Source organism: Rissa tridactyla, chromosome 10 (assembly GCF_028500815.1).
Source record: "Rissa tridactyla isolate bRisTri1 chromosome 10, bRisTri1.patW.cur.20221130, whole genome shotgun sequence".
NCBI lineage: Eukaryota > Metazoa > Chordata > Aves > Charadriiformes > Laridae > Rissa > Rissa tridactyla.
The window spans coordinates 21825645-21841160 of NC_071475.1; the positions used below are offsets into that span (position 1 = coordinate 21825645).

General features: G+C 38.9%; 1 protein-coding gene across 7 annotated transcripts in view; it reads right to left on the minus strand.

The window, feature by feature from the left end:
* The window catches only part of TAMM41 (TAM41 mitochondrial translocator assembly and maintenance homolog), a 32750-nt gene extending 17645 nt beyond the window's left edge, over nt 1-15105 (minus strand). For 5 of the 7 annotated variants that reach the window (XM_054215749.1, XM_054215748.1, XM_054215747.1 and 2 more), the window contains exons 1-6: nt 14891-15105; nt 13312-13491; nt 11844-11936; nt 6739-6889; nt 4331-4470; nt 1960-2131 (exon numbers count right to left, since the gene is read on the minus strand). In XM_054215749.1, the coding sequence (XP_054071724.1) occupies nt 1960-2131; nt 4331-4470; nt 6739-6889; nt 11844-11936; nt 13312-13491; nt 14891-15028 (874 nt within the window). In that variant the 5' untranslated portion in view covers nt 15029-15105. The other 2 variants (XM_054215753.1, XM_054215752.1) reach the window with 2 other exon arrangements.
* Between the last annotated feature and the right edge of the window lie 411 nt (nt 15106-15516).

Below are 15516 nucleotides of genomic sequence, written 5' to 3' on the forward strand. Positions count from 1 at the left end.
ATTTATATATAACATACAAAAACCCCCAAACCAAATCAGTATTAACACAGATAAAAACCAGTAGGAACTGATCAAATGAATTCATTTAGTGTTCCCATTATTTCTCTACTAAGACGATTAGTCACAAAGGATTCAGAGTTTTTTCATTTAAGTGCCGGCATATTAACTTTCTAGAGCAGAACAAATTATACTCATTGTTTCCTTCAATATGAAAGTGGGATTTTGCCCTTCTCTGATCAAGTAGAGATGCCTATGTTGTGCAGTGTTTTTCTGGCTTTTTTAAACTATAGGCTTTTGGAGACAAGGCTTGTTTACCACTTGGCACTGTGGCACATTCAATACTTCCTGTCCAGTGGTTCTTAGGTATTAGTGGAATAGTAAACAAAACATTAAAACTTTTTTTTAGAAGTACTGACTTTTATCTGTTCTAACACATATACATAAAAGCATACTGCAATGTGCAGAACAAAACTACTAAATACTTAAAAATGTAGAAGTGCAGCAGAATCAGTCTTTCAAACTGGAAGTTACTCTCCTGTGTTAACCTGAATGTAGAATATAATTTCAAGTATTATTTTAAAATCCTTCTTTCAAAGGTATTTCTATAATGAAGAACAAAGCTTAAGGAAATCCATGAATCCATGAACAGGGATACAATATTCCACCAGAAAATAATCTGGGGGGCAGGGGCAGAGAGGGGAAGGGAGGAAATAATTCAACTTGAGTAATCAGTTTTGTCTCATAGGATTACCAAATGGCTTGTCCTGTCCTTTACCCCGATTCTTGAATTGGGAAAATCTTTCAGCCACAAAAGTGAAAGAGGGGTTTTGATTTGTTCCCCTACGAATATAAACTGCTTGGCTTGAGAAGACTCCATCTATCCAATGTTTTGATATTGAACTGCTGCATCACCGTGCAGTCCACGGTCAGGGTCATGCCTGCAATATCCTACCGAAACACAACCGCAAGGATAGTTAGCTCAGGGTAGGCAACTCAGAGCTCTGACACTATATGCAGCTCACAACCGCTGCAACTCCCGCTCCCAGATTCAGCTATTATCACATTACTATTGCAGTCCAGCCATAGGAGCATAGAAGCTGCCACAGACTGACATGAAAGAAGCTGGACACCTTGATATCCAGGTGCAATTCGTCCTATACTGTCAACGGAGAACTGCAACTCCCAGGAGCTTTATTTCCCCAAACAGAAACCAGCATAAGAGCTCCCTCAACAGCTGGCTAGTGCCTAGGGCCTCTCAGGCATCTAGGGAGTTTTTGCAGCGCTCAAGGAGCTCGCAAAATTGGCTATGTGGAACTAAGATGTGTCAGGTTTTTTTCAAGATGTAAAGGACTCTTGGAGTACTAAACATTTTCATTTTTCTGCAGAATAATAAAACATTGATGTCTGCAACATAAGCTTTAACGTGCTCATACAATGTTATCTTGCCTCCGAGAAGCTATCTGTGACAATGAGAAACACCTCCATCTTTTTCCTCAAAGCCAGAGTTCTCTGCCAGAGCTCACGTATCTGTACTAACCATGATGACTGGGAAGGGTGATGTTTGCAAGCTAGAAAATTAACTTAGCGTTGCAATGTATGACTGGCAGGATATATAGCTTAGTATTTAGATGAAGTTATGGCAGCCAATGAAATCCTGAAGGTGTACAAATCCCAGAGCTAGATGGTCTAAGCAGGCCGCACTAAAGACTGCTTCTTTCAGAATCTAAACCAAAACATATCTTTTTATATCAGTAGGAATGCTATTTGCTAGTATTTCAGAGAACCCATTTGCTATCAAACAAATCCAAATCCATGCTTTTAGGTATGTACCTCACGCCAAACCTCTTGTTTTCTTCTTCCTTGTCTCTAAATCATCCTTCTGAACTAGAAGAACATGTACAACAAATCTGTACATCTTTTATGTCTTAAAGGAGAATAGAGACACTGATCTAGGCCTACCTTGATGCACGACAAATCCGCAGTCAGGGTCATGGGCAACTTGCAGTAAAATTTCTTCCACATCTCTGTTCTTCCCAGGAGGGTCTACCAGGGAAGTTATCTTTTGTTGCAGAGTCCTTGGTAAAGCCATTAGTTGTGTAAACTGACCTTCTGGACTTTTGTCAATCTGAATGTTACAAAAAATAACACAGTAAAAACATTCAGTGTTAATGAAGTAAGTTCTGTTTTTCAAAGAAGAAAAGTCTTTTGGCTATCTTTGACCTCTGGTGAATATCACAAAGAACACCATCCATTTTGCTTGTACAAATCATCGACAATGCTAATGAAAACTTCCCAAGCACTGGGAAATGTGGTATCTCAGTTCTGAACCTGAAGAATAACTCAATGCGAAGATGTTAATTTTTATCCAAGGGAAGACTAACGTACACACGTGATCTTGCTGCCTCTGCAAGCAACTTTTCATTGAAGCTGTATCATTTATGCTCTATCCAATTTCCTTTGGAAACATAAGTACACTACAATGAAAAAAAAAAAAAAGCTCCCAAAAGACCACTTAGCTGAGTTTCTTCTGCCTGAATATAATCAAACTATACACATACACTTTTCAAGTTTAGCTTGAAAAACATTTTCTCTGCTTTAAACTGAACCACATCTGGTTTGTATAATTTGAAGGAAACATTGATTCCACATTTTCCAATCCAAATCAGAAATTCCATGACCCTTTTTTGAATACAATGATACCAACGTGCAGGCCTGTACACATTTATACAAAATGTAAGCACAAATAGTGAAAAGCATATAATGAAGCAGATCTCTCCAAAACTGGAGGAAAATATGAAAAGTTTGATTCATCCCACACAACTTTTTAGACAGTTCATGGAGACATCAGACAGGAGTCTAGTTACCCTATACACTCCCATTAGTCAATGGCGAGAAAATGATATCCAGATGAATCACCCACTGACTACAGACGGAGCCGACAATGAGAAGACTCTCAATGTTATGTGGGAGGAATCCACGCCTGAACCAGAACTATAAGAACTAGTGTCTGCCTTCAATTGTTTTTGAGGAATCTTTTAAGAAAGAATTTTCTCTTTAACTCTGAAGACGTATACTTGGAGAAGGGGTTTCTGTCCTGCATTAAACAGCGCTCCCAATAGCAGTTACTCTCTTCAGTCTGGGGAATAACTGCCAATAACCAGCCCAAGGTGTGAGGAATAAAGCATTAAAGCACTTTCCTCAAAATCTATGGTAAAATGATGGCATTGAGTCAGCAGCCTCAATGACTATTATGAAATTATGGACAGATTTATTATCCAACAATATATTTGTAGTATGCTATGTTTAAAGGTAACACAACAGGGAGCACTATTCTAACTATCCATTTTCTTGGAGAAAGCATTACTGATTCTTTTCAAAATTCTTTTAAATACTTCTTCTGCTAAACTGTTCAAAAGCACATTGATAAGAAAACACAGACAGCTGCAGTGTAATACAGATTCGCCTACGCTGTACTCCAAAGTTTGCAGTAAAATTGTTTACTGTACTCGAGCTTGCTTATATCTGTACTTCAGTTTCTAACAAAGACATGTCCTAAAAAGAGGCATTCGTGAGATAATTACCAAGATGACTTGAGGACAAAGAGATACCCATGCCCATAAGACTACCCATGCTATTTGTAACTTCACGTTGAAATGTATAACACACTTGAATATTCACACACAGACACACGTAATACAAGAGAAAGAATTGCTATTTTGCCCCTGACTGGCATCTCTCCCCTAATTGCAATGTTACACTTACACCTTATCCCAGAAAGATGGAATTCAAGATAGTGGTCATTTTGGATACATGTTTCCAAAATACTAGGAAAAAATTGTTTTAGCATGGGTATTTAAAGATAACGCCAGAATTTCATTTGGGTTTAGTCAACTGATCTTCATAACCAGCACTCTAGGGTTTTTTTGTGAAATGCAGTTTTTGATTGCAGAAAGTTGCACCTCTAAGTTACGGCCTAATCTTTTTAACACAAACCATATGTTTATTCATCACTTCCTAGACTGTTGTTACCATATGGTAGTCATTAGAACACACGTTTTAAAATTATCTTCTCTTGTTCCTTTGCTAGGGCTCTAGTTCTGTGCCCATACTCAAAGAAAATGAACAGTACTTACTACATATGCAGAGACTGATATTTAAAGCAAGTGTTCTGGCTGCAGAATTAACTAAACAACAGAAACATAACAAATAGCAAGCACAGTGACTACAACTGCTTGCCTTAGTGTATGGCATAATTCTTGCCTTCTGTCAATGTGATAAAGCACTTCCACTTGCTTGTTTTAAAAATGTTTTGAAGAACACTTGCCTCTAGCCTTCCCAGATGGTGCTTATATACCACTTGAGGGCAGTCCTGTAATATGTTACTGTACAGCTTCTGAAAATGGGGAACATTAGGTTTCACTATGTTCTGCACTTTCGATCTGTCTTCTCCTATTACCATTCTGAAATCACCTAGTCAAGAAGAGAAAAACAGTTAAATCATTAGGACAAAAACAAAAACTCGAAGAATGTAACAGAAACCAACACAGTACAAAGCTGCCATCTAAAACTTTATTCTCTAATTCTACCAATGCCTATATAATCCACAATAAGGTTCACCTTCTAATAGCCAAAAAATACTATTCGAATACCTTCAAGCACAGAAAATAAGATTCAGAATTTTTATGTGGCCTCTGATACGTTGTAATGTCATCAGTTCATGTGTCCACATTGTCACTTGGACAACAAAAAAATTCCAGCTGTCAAGTTCAGCCTGGAAAGCAGCAGTAACACAGCTACATTTTTTGCAACCATACATTAGTTTCAACAGATTACTAAACAGATTGAACAGCCCCAATACTTTGTATCTAGAAACAAATAACCTTCCATTTTCTGATATTGAAAGAAAACAATTTGCATTGTCTCTGCACTTCAAGGGCAGCACCTGAAGTACAGCTAATGGCAGTCATGGTAAGATCACAGTATCACCTTTTCCTCTGAGCTGTGTATTTTGTTAGTAGTTTCAAAAAGCAACTCCTTTTGGCAGGAAGACAAAACATCCACTGTTACGTTACTAATCTTTACACTTTATTTTATGATATGTGACTGGAAAGTTTCAAAGAGAATAAGTGAAAAGGCAGTCTGTAATAGAGCATTCGTCTACCTCTATTAGGTACCACCCTGATAGCTTCCAGAGTTACCAACCAGGAGGCCCAGCGCAGCACGTATCAACAAACAAGAACCTGGATCAATTCATTTTCCCACTTACCACATTCAGGAGATAAATGTTGTTGCAAGGTGGCAAATTGCTAGCATTAGTTTATTTCAATTTATGCCAAGCCGCAAAACAAACACTTCCCATATAAATGGTACTGACTCACTGCTCTCAAAAAAAAATGCATAAAAAAATACAAGGATAAACATTTTCCAAATTAAAGCGTGAACAACTCTTTTCGGCAGTCTCCAAGGAGACTGATTAGAGTAACGAATAAAATCAATTTTGTCTACTAGCATACTCTCTGAGAAGTTCAAGACTTAACAAAATGGCAGCAAATTAAAATATCCACAAACATGTAATTCACAGCTCTTTTCTTGAACATTCCCAACTGGAAGTCTTATTGCTTTAGCTTTATTCACGCAGCGGAGCCAATTTCAACATCTTACGGCACGGTAACTGATCTCCCACATTTTTGGTTAACTGCACCGTTTCAAAGGATATATAAAGAAGTATCTCGGCCACTAGCACCCACCAAGAATCTAACGACATTCCTGGACAGGTTTCAGGTGGGCAGGTAGGCAGCTCTGTAGCAAACATGCCTGGTTAGCAACCCTTAGCCATCCCACCTTCTTGACTTTACTGTCACTTTCAAACAGATAATGATTCAGAAAAAAATGAACATACTACATAAAGAACAGTAAACTCCTCAGTAGAATCAAGCTGCAACTTTATAAACCCTACCTGCCTACCTGTGCTTTTTTTTTTTTTTAAAAGCCAAACTTGCATTACTTTATGAGCAAAGGAAGTGCTGTATAAAGTACAACTCCAATCAGAATTGTTCACAGTGATTTCATTAAGGATATCAACATTTAAAGAGTGATGCTGAATTAAATTGTAACAATTAAATATTGTATTGAAGAGTCTTTTGGAGTAATATCTAAAATTTTTTTCCCTTCTCAATTCCATAACTAAAGAAAGGAGAAAATCTCTTACCAAAAACAGTCAACAAATACCAACCAGGAAGTGACTGTTAAATGTACACTGAAGAATCATAATGTGGATCTTTAAGTTAACTAAATATGAACCTTAAACACAACACATTCAAAGACTAAGAGATAACAAAGCATAGTTCAGATTACCAGATGAATCCACATTACACTAAGAGTGGAAAGAAAAATTTTTTTCCAATGTTTTGAACGATTAAAACCAAAATACAATCCATACAAACAGAAAAAAACCCACATTATTTCACCATATTGAATCACCCATACTTAGCTGTCCATAAAGCAAGCAGGTATAAGAAGTTTTGTTTACGTACCTACACCTATTTTCTATGAATAAGCACAATTAGTCTTTACAAGCCGCTACATAACACAGCGGTAAAATACTGTTATTGGAGCACCCAACAGTGCAGGCCCAAAGCAAGAGAGCAGGTGACTTACTAAGCATTACACTTCCTACTGTGATACAACAGCTTCAACTACAGCTTTTCTCCGCAGAGAGTTTAGACGCCATAGACTAACCAGAATAGGAGAGTCCTGCAATCTGCATATAGAGGTCTTCTTCAGAGAAACTTTCTGGTAACATGAGAAAGGCTGCGGTGACTGCACTCTTCAGGTTGCTAACAAGTGCAGCCTGCAGCTTGCTGTTCTCATTCTGGGTCAGTATTTTCACCTGAAAAAGCAGAGTCATTGAGAAGCAAGACTTCAGGAAAGTCCTACTGAAGATGGAGCTTGAAACATTACTCAATCCAACATGAAAAATAAATAAGAAATTTATTTAAGATTAAATCCTATTATTATGGTACAATAAAGACTAGAATATCCCCTTTTGCTTACACAGTGGGAGAGAGGAACATCTTTTTAAGAATTAATAGCCTGCTACAAAAGGCTGTTTTTACAAACACATTCAGAACTGCTATAAGCAACAGCCATTAACTAATCTCACCTTTCCATATTCATGAATTTAGGATTAATCAAAACAGTAAATATGAACACATTAACTGAAATACTTCCTATGTGATTATGCAATAAGAAAAAAAGATCACTATCAAACTGAAAGACAATGGAATACCAGAAAAAGAGGTAAGTTTTCCTGTTCATCTTTGTTCTATTTTATTTTTTTAATAGAGGACTCCTCTATCACGTGCTTCAAATAGTTTCTTAGACATTTGTTGTCCTAGAAGAAGCAAGGCTTTATTTTGCACTTTGTGCGAGCAGAACGTGAACTCAATGGGAACTTCACATGTTCGTGAAGAATAGAACACTGAAGTTGAGTGCTTCTACATGCCACAAACAGAAGTTTATTTTTAGGAAACACTCAAACTGTCCAAAACCAACTACAGAATCCAGTCACCTAGGATATGGAAATACACTGGAATAAAAAGCAGATCTTCATTAACAACTGAATATAGAAACGTATTATTATAGAACATTAGATGAGGTGAGCCTGGTTTATAAGATGGCCAGCTATGCTCTTTCAGAAACAGCTCTCCCAAGAATACCTGTCTGTTTTGAGTTTCTGTCTTTTTCAAGTGCTCTGGTTAAGCAATACTGTCTTGCTTATAAAGAGCAGCTTCTTAATATTTGTTTACTCTAGAATACCATGAAATGCAAACCCACCGGCAGGTAGGAACAAACGTATCCAACTTGCTTTCACTCCCCAAAACCCCATTCACACACAAATGAGTTGCAGTATTACTTGAAATTCTGTCCCCAAATATAGCCCAGAACAGCTAAGGTATACATTCAAGTAAATATTTTCTTTTAGGAATGTAAATACTCTGTTAATGAAGAAAAAAACAACACACAAACAAACCCACAAAAAACAAACCCAGAATCAGTAAAGAAAGTAAGAGAATCAGACATATCTGCTACACAAAATTCTCCTTACAGAAAGGACACTGACAAAGCAACGTCATGGATGGCCAATACTATATTCAGAACATAATTTTTTATTACGGTGAAATCTTTAAGAGAAATAAAACTAGAATAATATCTCATTTTTGTACAGTGGTAAATGCAACAGTATACAGGCTGCTTGTTTCAGTGGTTCTGCACTAAAGCATGTGTTTGACTAACATCAAATCTATATGATAGTCTGGAATTGGTCCACGGTGGATTTTCGAAGGATGTTTTCCCTTCTTTGATTTTCATTTTAAAAATACAAGTGAACATTCCAGAATTCCTCCTAACTTCTCCTGCAAATTACTTTGTATTTTTTAGCACTAAAGACAATGATAAACCACATTAAAATACAATACATTCAGCTGCCAGGGAGCCTACAGTAAGTTTTATTTCCTTAAAAAACATGGGAGAAGTTTACTGAATTCATACAGACTTGCTCAAATAAGATCCAGTAAACAAGACAGGCTGGTCATGAGCATAAACTAATATTTAAAATCTCATCAACTAATTCTCTTATATATACTTTCGTAACTTGCTGCTATCGGGAAACCCTAAGGAAAGAAAGAAGAGAGAAGTCTGTGGCACTCATGTAGTCATGCAAACTGCTTATACTTTAGGCTAGCCCTGAAAATAACAGCAATTTATGGACATGTTTTAAGAACACCACAGTTACAGCCTTTTAAAATATGCAACTCATAAATGCTAGTCCTCCTCATGGAAGACCCATGCAAACCTGTAGTGAAGTAAAAGGAATAATCTCCTTTGCTGAAACTACTCCCTAACATAAATGAGATTTTTTTTTTTTTTTTTCAAAGGGAAATAATATGCTAGGCTTCAAAATTTAAATGCATGAAACACTGCAGCAGTGATACCATTTACAAAGAAATTTTAAACAGTGTAGGTAGCTAGAAATCTCCCAGGAAGACAGAGTGCAATAGTTATCACCGAGGTATGACAAGGATGAATGCTGAATCTTAAGGTAAATCTGAAGATCACCAAAATTAAGGAAAGCTTTTTCACCGTACAGAGAACTTAAGGTCTGAACTACTCACTGTACCATATCACATAAGGGGAAAAAAGCAGCCAATGTATTCTGGTTTTACAGCATACAGAGAATTCAGTTAACTAACAGTACAGCTGAGACTTTAAAATTTTTTAAATATATTACATGAGGGATATATTCAATTTTATAAATAAGCATGACCCTCAGTCATCACAACAGTCTAAAGCAGGAAATGTACTACCTTCCCTGCTAGGAAATTCATACACCAGAAACTGCAGGCATGTACACAAAGACACTTACAGGCAAACAAAATAAACAAAGAAAATTTCATTATAGAATGAAATGCGTCAAAAGCAATATTCCAGTTTGCCATTTAGCCACATCCACACTCTACTAAATATCACAATAAGAGGATTTTTCCATTATCTTTCAAAAAATGTTTTTAGAGATTTGGACAACTGAAAAATTCTGTAAACAAACAGGTGCTCTGTCACTCCTTCAAGGGAATTTTTACAGTATAAAAACCCCCTCAATCTCCCAAGATACCTCCAAAAAGTATAAGATATTTCTATACACTATTCATACTCCTCTCTCTCACCTCACTTCAATTTATTAAACACTTCCTTCTCTTAATATTTTCTCCAGGACAACAGTAAACACAGCTGCTTACACTAAAACAATTACTTACAGTCTATGTTTAACAAAAATTCAGCAACACTTCAGATGCTTTTTAAAATCTTCCTCTGAAAACCAATTATGTGCCACTTGTGGTTATTTATTTTACTTTTTTAGGTACAGCTGCATTTTTTTTCTCCAGAAAACCTGTCAGTTATGGAGAAATTACAACTAAATTTATTCAGTTTTTCAATACAGTTAAACGGGATTTTAGCTGATCAGCATTATAAATTTCATCTAGGATGAAAAGCCAATAAACTTTTAACACAAACAAAGAAGCCTGGGAAAAAAAGTTAGCATTTTTAAGTGGCAATTCCAAGCTCCATCTATTCTGCCAAACATTCTGGAAAGATTACTTGGTCAAGGCAACCAGTTTATAACAGAAACAAAACCTCCAGTGAAAATTAAGCCAAGATTTTCAAGCCAGAGCAAATGTTTCAGCTCATGTGCTAGAATAGCTTGGATAGCTTTCACTCAAGAATGACAGCTTTGTAATGGAACACAAGAAAGCTCTGGGCTCTTCCTCCTCTATAGGAGTGACGAGGAAATTCCCAAACAAACTGTTAAACAATATTAATCTGGCTTCAGTCAACTGCATCCAGAACTAGCAGAAATAGCAAATGGCATGTAAGAGATTACAGTGTATAAGAAAACAAAACTAACCCTGCATCCCCTCCAAAAGAAGCTTATTGTACATTTTTAAGGAGGTAAAAAAAGCTTTCTAGCACTACCACTTAAAACGTATACACCAAAACATCTAACTACTTGTGAAGCCAGAAACAGCAGACATTTGAAACCCGTACAACAGATCTAAACAAATTATTTGGTCATTTCTGTTCAACACAGCGTAACATTCAAAATCCTAGTTAGTGATTTTATAGATTCTACAGGATGAGACAGTTCAAACATTCACCAAGAAGTCTGTCAGTCTAATTCCAGTTTAAGTCCTGCAGTCTTTACTCAATGCAAAGTCCTGTGAGCTTTATGAAAATAATCTGGACTTTTATGTATTACACACATATGCAATATCTCCACTGTCTTGTTAGGAACCAAACAAAATACCAAATTCTGTCTTCTTGTGCCAGTATGTCTTCCCATTGAATTTAATCAAAAGATAAGAAGAACAATTTATACATACCAAAATGAAAAATCCTAAAATAAATCAAAGCAGCAGCAAATGCAGTTACACTGAAAATAAATATTCAGTATTAATTGTAAACATGAAACTCAGAATTCTTCCTTCAGTTATTTTTCTCAGTGTATCAAGTTTCATTCTTTTTATAAAGATAACAGCTGTTCTAACCTGTATCATGCTATAATACATCCCTGGAGACACAGAAAAGCCAGTTGCGCTGAGAAAATCTATTCAAACTTTCACCCCAAATTTTTAGTTAAAAGCATAATCAACTTCTGTTCTAAGACATAAACCGAGTTCTCCTCTCCTTCGCCCCTCCACTCTTAAGAAACGTTAAGAAATTAGCGCTGCTGCCATCTGGTGAAAGCAGATTGAATCAGGCGCTCATGGGTAAGCAAAGACCTCATATTTTTTATGACACAAACAAGGAGAAAAACCAACATTCTTAACACGTGGTTCAGTCGATTACAGATGCTTTAACAACACAATGAACTAGGCAGTAACCGCACAGCAAAGCAGCTTTCATCTTTCAAGATTTCCATTATTTAACTGTGTTAAATTTTGTCAACTCCTGTAATTTGTTATAAAAAGTAAATATTGCATTTAACATTAAAGGGACTTTGAGTTAATATAGTCCAGTTATTCAAGATTTACTACAGGCAGAAAACTGTGATTAATATACTTATGTTTAGGTTTTTTCACATAACAGAATATCATTAAGGACTACGTTTTGCTTCCTCTCTGAAAGATTATCCCCCTAACACGAGAACCCTAAATCAGGGCAGATTTTTTTGTTCAGTACTGACACATAGATCCTTAGCAGTTAAAGTTAAAACTACAACTGATAATTTTCCCTGCCCTGTAATTTCCTGCATTTCAAAAGAGACAACTGAAGAGACTAACAGTTACCGGTTTTTGTAGGCGCCCAGCGACATAGAGGGTTTTCCAGTGAAGTAAATCGTCAATCAGGGTATCAGTGCTAATTACACCATATTTTATCATCTGGAAAAAAGCAAAATAAAGGCTTTTGAAAAACCATATACCTGCACCATTTTCACTATATGAAACTTACTACTTACTATAACTGTCATTAATTCTAAGGAATGCATACCTCCAATAAAAAAAAGGATGCACAACATTAAAACGTTTTAATGTTATAATCAACACAGCATGCAAAAAAAAATAAATTCCTGTTCATATGCAAACTTCTGAAAAAACACCCTAAAAAAATGTGGGAACATGCATAGAACCCTCTAAGATTCTTTCTAGAATCAAAGTTACAATAAAGTCACCCCAAGATCAATCACTAAAGCAAAAGACTTTAAATCCCAAAGAAACCTAGTCTAGACAGACATTGACACTTAAGAGATCTGAACATTAAAGTAGGGCTCTTCATAAAATGATTCTGGGAAGGTTACACCAGCCAGCTTTGGAAAGGTTGTACCAGCCAAACATGACAATAGTTGGAATAATCTGCAGTATCCTTTATGATATTGAAAACTCTCAAGAAATAGTTTGTCAGAGATCTAAAATAAACAAAACTCCTAGATATTTATGTGTACCATTACTGAGGGGTGGAGTGCATATCAGGGAGCTTTTTCTTTTGCTCTTTGATGTTAGAAAACAAATGTTGATTTGTAGTTCATTTTATGCAACTGGAAAAAAGATGAACTTTCAACAGTTTGTTACAAATTTGCACTTCCTGAGTTTCCAAATATTATTACCACAGCAAGGCAGTCAACTCCTGAATTTCTGGATAAGAAAGGACCACAGCCTGTGATATGACTGAGCCATTACAGCATGACATAAGAGCATAAAGAGCCAAGAAGAACAGAATTTCAGAGCAAAGATATTTGCTGGTCCTTAAAATAAAATCCAAAATGCCTTTTTACATAAGCGAAAAAGGTTTAAACCCCAAATTCTTGCCTCATACAGATGCCTTCAAACAAAACAGCAAGTACGTAATAAGACTACTTTATCTACCTCTCCAACTTTCTATGAAGAACTCTGACACGCACCCAACATTACTGCAACCATGTGTGCTCTGAGAAACTTCTGTTGGGTATATATTGCTCACAAGGCATTTTTCCATGACCGTCCTTCATTTCATTTTCCATCTTTCTTAAAAGAACTTACTTTCCTATGTACAGTTTGTTACCACATGGCAAAAGCTACTCAAAATCAACGCTCAGACAGACAGATACAGTGCTTCCCTCCCCTAACTCCTATCTGCACGCCTCCTTACCAAACACAGTCTACACATAGAGGCAGGAGGAAGACCTGCTAGACAACCCAGTTAAGCTTAGCTAGCTAAGCTAATCATTTTAATACTTCACACAAACATTTGACTTCATTTACTCAAACTACTTGTACTTACCCTACCATTACATGGCACTAAAGTATTGTAGTAAATCCCTGCTCCATAGCTCTGTACACTACTTATCTGTTTTGGCCCAAAAACTTTTAGGAAGGAATAATGACTCCTGTTCTTTAACAAGTTCATCATATGCCAGGTCACAGAATCATCAACAGCAAACACGAAGTCCAGCATATTGTTCTGTGGATAAGGAGAAAAGTATTAGGGTTTACATGTCAGGAAGCAAGCAACGTTAATCTAAGATATGCATAATATCAAACTACCAGCTAATAATTTTTCACAAGTTAAAAAAAAAAAAAAAAACAAACAAAAAACCCCCCACCAAAACACCAGCATTAATGTCAAACACAGCTTAAAGGTTCTGATGAAGTTGTGTATTTTCTAGTCAGCATAGCAGAGATGGTCCAAAATTTTCCTGTCCTCCTGGTTAAGTGACCAACTTTCAAAGCTCTGAAACAGAGGAGCACGTGATGAGATCATCCTCCTAGTTCACAGCTCAGCATAACAGCTTAAACTGCTAATGAACAGGCCTTTTGCTAATATGCGAGGCCATGAATTAGGAGATTTGGGCAGAAGAAGCCACCTTAGAGCTGCCAGCAAGAAACTACACTTCTAGTGCATTTGCTTGGTTTTGTCAACAAAACAATTGAAACCCCAGAGGCTGGCAGGTTACAATGCCTGCCGTGCCCTCCTGAAGAAATCAATCCACAGGTTCCCTGCACACAGACAAGCTGACAGTTTACAACTCATATCTACAACAAACTAATATTTGGAGTGGCATTGCTTCAAATTTGTTAGGCCTACTACTCTCCGTGGCTCTCCAGGCTGCTAACCGGTTAATACTACCGAACAGGTATTCTGTTAGCTACCTTTTTTACCCTCATTCTTTTGCATGGGGATGAGATGCTGTTAGAGCTCTGAAATTCTTGTTATCCTCTGGTTTTCTCTTTTCAGAAAAGAAAATGAGACACTAAATTTAAAGTCACATTTATAGGGCGTGATTAACAGGCAAGCCATAATGAGCAATACTGCCTATTAACAATTTTAAAAAGGTCAAACACATTTATTTTAAATTTGAAAAGAATTTAAAATAAATAAATAAGACAAATATCACTATTTCCAAGCAGCTTGGCCTCCAACCGATGAAGAAGTGCCAAGAATGCTAGTGAAGCGTGGCAGTGGATTTTGCCTAAGTTACCTTCATGAGGTGCACAAGCTGTAACTCTTTTTCAAAACCACCAGTAAATAAGCCCTGACGCACCGTTGGCCGACACAAGGCTAAAGGGCCACCTGAACCCCACACACAGTGACAAAGTGACCCTCAGGGACCACCCCGGAGGCCCCGGGAAGGCAGCAGACCCCACCGCGGCCCGGCCCGGCCCGGCCCGCCTGCCCCACAAACTCTCCGCTTGCTAAAGGAATTTGTGGGGGGTTCGCCCCTTTTCCCGCACAGGCCAGAGGCAGCTCCGGGTAACGCACTGCGCCGCCTCCACGCTGGTAACCGAAACGCGCAAGGCCCGCGGCGGCCGAGGGGGACGCCGAGGGGCAGGCCCGGCCCGGGGCTGGCTGCCGCGCTCACCTCGCCCGGCCCGGCCGAGGCCCCCGCCTGCCGGAACACCCCGGACCCATAGGCGAAGGCCAAGCTGAGCTCCTGAGGGAAATGCGCCAGGACCCGCCGGAACTTCACCCCCGAGCTCGACAGCGCCGGCAGCGCCATGACGCCCGCCGGGCAGCTCCGGCCCGGCCCGGCCCACCTTCCCGCCTACCGGCTGAGGCGGCGGCGAAGAGAGGCCGCGGCCGTGAGGGGGAGGCGGCGCCGGTGCACAGCGCCCCCTGCCAGCCAGCCGGCCGGCCTGCGGATGGCGCGGCGCCGCCGCTGCTTTCCCGCCTCGGGGTGGCGGCCCCGTGTGGCCACGGCAGGGTGGCCCCGCGCTCAGGCGGCTGCCCTCATCCCCTCACCTCGGCGGCGGTGAGGCGGCGGTGAGGCGGCGCTGAGGGTCCCGCCCTCAGGGTCCCGTACCCCCGGGGGGGTGCGTTCCCGCCGGTAAGGCCCGTTGAGGTGTCGGGGAGCGAGCTGCCGTGCGCTCCCGCCTGAGGCGGGGGGGACCCGTCGAGCTGAGGGGCGGTGGTGGCAGCGGGGTTATACTCAGCGGATGGGTTTAACTTTCCACTCTTCGCCCACCCGTGCCCTTTTCAGTTTATTAT